General features: G+C 48.2%; 1 protein-coding gene across 1 annotated transcript; it reads right to left on the reverse strand.

Annotated features, from left to right (window-relative positions):
* PLA2G2D (phospholipase A2 group IID) lies at nt 1–5,080 on the reverse strand. Its single transcript, XM_056123679.1, has 4 exons — nt 5,028–5,080; nt 2,311–2,455; nt 1,562–1,668; nt 1–215 (listed from the first exon to the last, which is right to left on the reverse strand). The coding sequence occupies exons 1-4, from the start codon at nt 5,065–5,067 to the stop codon at nt 73–75; spliced, it is 435 nt and encodes a 144-aa protein (XP_055979654.1). The 5' UTR covers nt 5,068–5,080; the 3' UTR covers nt 1–72.
* Nucleotides 5,081–5,928: the final 848 nt, after the last annotated feature.

A 5,928-nucleotide genomic window follows, 5' to 3' on the forward strand; every position in this document is an offset into this window, starting at 1 on the left:
TCCCTGTGGGGCTTTTGGAGCTCACAATGCAAAGGAAAAGAGCTGGGGGTGCACAGAGCAGGGCGGCTTCTCCTAGCACAAAGGAGTCTGGTTCCCACAGTGGTGTAGGGTGAAACGCAGGCGCTTCCGGTAGGAGTCCAGGTTGCGCTTCAGACACAAGGCCACCTCCTTGTCACAGGCGCACAACTGCTGCTCACACCAGCTTCCCTTGTTAGCTGTGGGGGATGAATGATGTGGGCTTCAGTGTTTGCTGAGACAAAGTCAAGGACCCTTCCCTGGTGGGGGCCTCTGCAGACTGAGAGGTTCTTGCTTTGGGGTGACCCTCCCAGTTGTGTGACCTGGGCACACGGCACACTTTCCCTGGGTACTATTGCTCCTTCCTTTAGGATCATCCATTTCATCCAATCAACAATCAACAATGGAGCACCTTCTGGGTGGCAAGCCCTGGAATGGGAGGGGTGACAGGACGGGGTTAGTGGGACAGCTGAACCAAACAGTCCCATGGGTGCCCACTCTGTGGAGATGACAGGTCATTGAGGAACACAGGAATGGAGCTCTCGAATTGCCACATGGAAGGAAGGAAGCAGCTAAGGTGGAGACATGTGGCACCTGACTGCCACCTTGACCAAAATCATTGGGTCTGTTTGCTCCCCTGGGAAAATGGGGAAAGGGAGGAAGGTCAGTTTCCAGGCAGTGGAGCTGTCATTGCAAAGATAGCCAGGGAGGCGGGGGACCTTATACTTCTGTTTCATGTCTGCAGCATGGGCATATGGAGAGGTCCTCCTTCCAGAAAGAAGGTAAATGGAACACACAGCTAGTGCTCCAAAAATATTGACTGTGTGGTTTGTGATTATTAAACTCTCAGTGAACAGGCACTGCTAAAAGGAAACCCTGCACAATTCCATGCCCTGGGACCCGCCACTTTATTCCATAATGGGGATGTGAGGTTGGATTCAAGCTCCAGGCCACTTTGGTTTTAACCCAGCTGTTGTTTACAGCTGTGTGACCTCAGGCCAACACTTCCTCACTCTAGTGTGTTTCCTTGTCTAAAATCAGATCATCCTCCTTCTGGGTTGATGCTATGAGGATTAGTAATAATGGAAGTAGTCACAATAGTATCCGCAGTTGTGTAATTTATCAAGCATGACCTGGCAGCAGGCATCTGCAAGGCTCATTCTGTTGGCTCCTAACTTATTGTCTACTAACTAACCTATATAGGAAAACACTATTATCATCCTAAGTTTACCGGGAGGGCGGGTGTTGTGAGGCTCAGAGAGATTAAGAAATATATTCAAAGTCACCCAGCTAGTCAGTGGTTCCTTTGGGATCCATCAGGCTTCCAAGTTCCGTCAGCCTTCCAGATCCTAAAAGAACCCCCTGCTCCCATTGTACCTCTCCATACCCTCATCACCACTCTGCCACTCCTTCACAGCCCAGCTGCTAACACTGGGAAAAACAGAGATGTTGAGTAGCTTGTGTATTTTCACACAACATTTGAAGGCAGTGAGTACCAGAATTCCCCCCTGCCCTCCACCTTCCTTCCCAAGGCCCAGGCACTTACAGCAATTGATGGTTCCCTGGGAAATGTTGTACTTGTAATTATCTGTGAAGATTTGGCATTTGTGGTGTCTCAGATGGGCGTAGCAGCAGTCGTGGGCTTTGCAGCACCTGAAGGAAGGAAACAGCAGGTGAGGCAGGAAGCAAGAACAGCTGCAGGGGTCCTTGGCCATTGGGTCAGCCTCAGCAGAAAAACCCATTTACTCACTTTGGAACAGTTAAGCCTGTAGGGTGCTGTGTTTCTCTGTAGTCCTGCTAGCTAATACTTACTAAGGACCACCCATGCACCAAGGCAGACCTACCATATCTAGAATTCTCTCTTCATTCTCATTTTCCCCCTAGGGTGGAAGTACTAGGGTTGTCCCCACTTCACAGACGAGGACAGAAGACTCAGGTCAATCTACTTGCCCACAGCCACACAACCTATAAGGGGGTCAGGGGAGTTACCTTGGCTGCTCATCTTCCTCTGACCAAGCCTGAAGGCTATTGTGAAGCCCCATGGGATCACAGAAGAGCGAAGGGCAATTGCTTTCAACAATGTGCCACAACATGGAGTGTGTATGGGTGTCAAACTAGACTGGAGGTTGGGAGGGCTGGGCTGTGTGCACGTGCAAACAACTTCCCAGCACACTGTCTAACCTAAATTCCCAGAAAGACTAAAAGGAAGGAGATGAGAGGGGAGAGGAAGTGGCAGATCCCCAATGGGGTTGGGATAAGGCTGCCCTACTTGGACCTGTCAGGGAGTTGAGGTACCAGTCCGAGGCGTCTTTGGGTTGACCTCTGCCGCCGGGTCCACAGTAACAGCCGTAGGGCCAATAGGAGAAGATGGGAACCTTCCTGGTCATTTGGTGTATCATCTTGTTCAGGTTCAGGATGCTGCCCTGGGTAGGATTCACACCTGCCAAGGAGCCCAACAACAAATTGCTCGTGAATGTCAGGGGGTCAGCTAGACACAGGTCTGGCGCCTGGACTCTGCCTGTACCAAGCTGCAGACCTTGGATAACAAAGTGGAGGCAACCATGGTGACGGTGGAACATCAGCTGTCAGGGGCCAGGGAGATGGCACAGTGGTCAGAATCCAAGTTCCAACCCTGGCATCTCATGGCCCTAAGCACCACCTGGCGTGGTTCCAGGGGAATCCCTGGGACTGCAGGGTCTGAGAAGCTTCAAACTCCCTCATTGTAGCATTGAGCTACCAGCCAAAATAGACCAAGTATCCCTGTTAGTGTTCCCCAGGCACCCAAGCACTGCTTAGGAGGATCCCCCAAATACATATAATATTTAGTGAGTTCTTACTATATATGTATATATGTATACATAGACATAAATATTTTTTTAATTTTGGGCCATACTCAGTGGTGTTTGAGGTTTACTCTTGTTACAGTGCTTGGGGGTCAATTTTGGCAGTGCTCAAGGGATCATTCAGTACCTGATTTCAAATTTCTGCCTCCTGTATGTAAACTATATACTCACCCCATTGAGCTCTAACACGCACTTTCTCTTCTCTTTCTCTCTTCTCTCTTGTTTCGTCTCTTGCTCTCTCTCTCTCTCTCTCTCTCTCTCTCTCTCTCTCTCTCTCTCACCCCATGTTGTTGTTAATGTTCAAAGTGACTGTTTCATAAACAACTCCCTTCCTCCTGTGAGATGAAGTTTATTTTTCAATGAATTAACTTTGGGGGAACATATATGGTTGATGTACAGAAAGTTGCAAAGGTCATAGAGTTAATCCTCAAAGACCCCTCACCCAATCTCCTTTCGTTGCTGGGTGCAGGTCTGGACCCAGCAATGCAGGGAGCCACCCTCAGCCCCCAGTTAATGTCTGTTGTGTCCCAGTATGTTCATCCTCTCAGCTCATCTTCTTGATAGATTTGCTCCTTAGAGACCAGTTCTGGTGCCCACTCACAAACCTCTCTGCTGGCCAACCAAGAAGCTGACCTCTTTGGCATTTCATCCCCGGGTCCATCCCAAGGTCCATTTCAGTTCAGAAATACTCCCACCAAGGGCTAGAGACAATGCTTTTCTTGAAAATGGCCAATCTGGGTGCAATTTCTGTACCATCAATGGCCCTATGAGTTCCATCAGGAGTCATCTGTGAGCACAAATCCAGAAATAAGCCCTGAAAACCACCCCGAATGTGGCCCCAAAACCAAAGAATCAAAGAAAGAAAAGAAAAGAAATCCTCCCGCCAAGGTCCGCTGAGTGGAACAGCTCTGCCTCTCCACTTGTGCAGAAACAGGTTCAGGACTTCACCATCAAGTCCTGAGAAACTAGGAATTCAGTCTGTGATTGTAGGGTTTGACATGATACCACTGGGGTGTGCTGGCAGAGGGTAGGGTGGGGACACAGCCCAAGGCATGGACACTTTGGTGAAGGAAAACAGTACTTCCTCCTGCTACCACTGTGCTTTAAGCGATTGCTTCTTTGCTCTCACTTATACCTATAAAACTTGATGTATCTGATCCTTAGAGACCTCACAGCCCTGGGAGGAGGGGGCCACCATGCTTGTTTCACACGCAAGGATATAGGGTTGCTGGTGTGATCTGGCCAAGGTCAGACCACCAGGACAGAGGTGAGGAGGAGATGCAAACCTGTGTATTTTATCTTTATGCCATGGTTGCTCTTTATTAGGAGTGAACTTCTGTAGCTAGAATTTGAGCTTTTCCTGATGGTTTTTGGAACTCCCGGCTCACTTAAAACCATGTTCAAAAAATGCAAATTTTTCCTAAAATCACGGGGTTTGAGATGGGCCAAATAAACAAACAGAAAAAGGTACCAGTTTGCTAGCAATGATAGTTTCACATGTGACCTGCTAACGATCAAACAGAAACAGTTTCATTCCTCACCTATCAACAGACTATCTCCCCAAATGGAGGAGATGATGAATATGAAAAGATTCTAGAAATATCAAATGCATGACCAAAGGTTGTTATTACTGATCAAAGGGACACATAATAGGTTCAAAGTAAGGAAGATGCATTCTTATGGGTTGTGTGTCGAAGATGTCATGTTTGCAGTACATGACTTACTTTTTTTTTTTTTTTTTTTTTTTTTGGTTTGGAGACCATACCAGGCAGTGCATAGGACTTAATCCTGGTTCTATGTTTAGGGATGATTCCTGGTGGTTCTTGGGGGACCACATAGAGTGCCAGGGATCAAACCCGGGTCAGTCACATGCAAGACAAGCGCCTGACCCGCAGTGCTATCTCTCTGGTCCTTGTACTTGACTTTCCCAGGTTCCCAGCAGAGGAGAGACTGGCTCCCTGTGTGGCCATCACACTCCCTGGCCAAAGCTTCTATTCTAGTGAGTGGCAGCTGCTGGTGGCTTCTTGCAGGAGTGGAGGGGGCTCTGAGGACCCAGGGAGCTGGGGACCAGAGCAGAGCTCAGTCTTTAGAAAGAGCTAAAGGGCCTACCTGTGTTCTCCCCGCACATCCCCTTCTGTCCCTTCCCTGCGAAAGGTTGTCCCCACTCACCAGCCAACACCACCAGCGCACACAGCAGGGCGAGTTCCATGATCCCAGCAAGAGTGATGCCAGCAGCTGCTGGAAGTTCCCGTTGGGACAAGAACCCTTATATCAGATGTCCTTCCCCCAGTCAAATCCCACCCTGTTCCTCGGAGCTCCAACTGGGGCCAGACTATTCTCATTGCATTTATTTCCTCTTTTTTGGTACTGGGGAATTTTATTTATTTCCCTACTTTTTGATTGCACATTCAGCAGAAAAAGATTTCAAAAGCATAAATAACAGAAAGGAAATTTAAATCCTCTGTGAATCCATCAAGCATCTCCAAAAAAATTTTAAAGCTTTTTTATTGAATCACTGTGAGATAGACCCTTACAAAGCTGTTCATGATTGGATTTTAGTCATACAGTATTCTAACACCCATCCATCCACCAATGTACATTTCCTAGTATCAGTGTCCCCTGGTTCCCTCCCATCACCCCCCACCCACACCTCTAAAATTTTAATTGGGGAGCCAAAGGGAGAACTCAGCAAGGTGGAGTGTAAGCTTTGCAAGAAGGGTCCCTGGGTTGGACCCCAAGCACTGCATGGTTCCCTCAAGCACCATCAGTCCCCCAACCTCTGAGAACCAGTGGGTGTGCCCCCTGCAAATATACAGAAGTGATGTTTTTATTTTTTGGTCTGTTTTCGTGCCATACTGATGGGTACTCAGGGGTTAGTCCTGGCTCTGCTTAGGACCACTCCTGGTAGGGGGCAAGGGACCATATGGAAAGCCAGAGATCAAACCCCAGCTCAGCGCATGCAAGGTAAATGCCTGCCTGCTGCACTATTGCTTAGGCTCTCTCAAAAATAATTTTTAATTAAAATATATCTGACTTACAACACCGTGTAAGTTTCACAATCACGGTCTGG

The sequence above is a fragment of the Sorex fumeus genome, unplaced genomic scaffold (assembly GCF_029834395.1).
Source record: "Sorex fumeus unplaced genomic scaffold, SorFum_2.1 ptg000047l, whole genome shotgun sequence".
NCBI lineage: Eukaryota > Metazoa > Chordata > Mammalia > Eulipotyphla > Soricidae > Sorex > Sorex fumeus.

Bases quoted from the DNA above. Each gene is read 5' to 3' on its own strand.
- PLA2G2D (XM_056123679.1), bottom strand. From the start codon at position 5,067: ATGGAACTCGCCCTGCTGTGTGCGCTGGTGGTGTTGGCTG. The intron at 2,456-5,027 runs GTGAGTGGGGAC...GCTCCTTGGCAG, and splicing joins TGCGCTGGTGGTGTTGGCTG to GTGTGAATCCTACCCAGGGC. The intron at 1,669-2,310 runs GTACCTCAACTC...TCCTTCCTTCAG, and splicing joins CCCAAAGACGCCTCGGACTG to GTGCTGCAAAGCCCACGACT.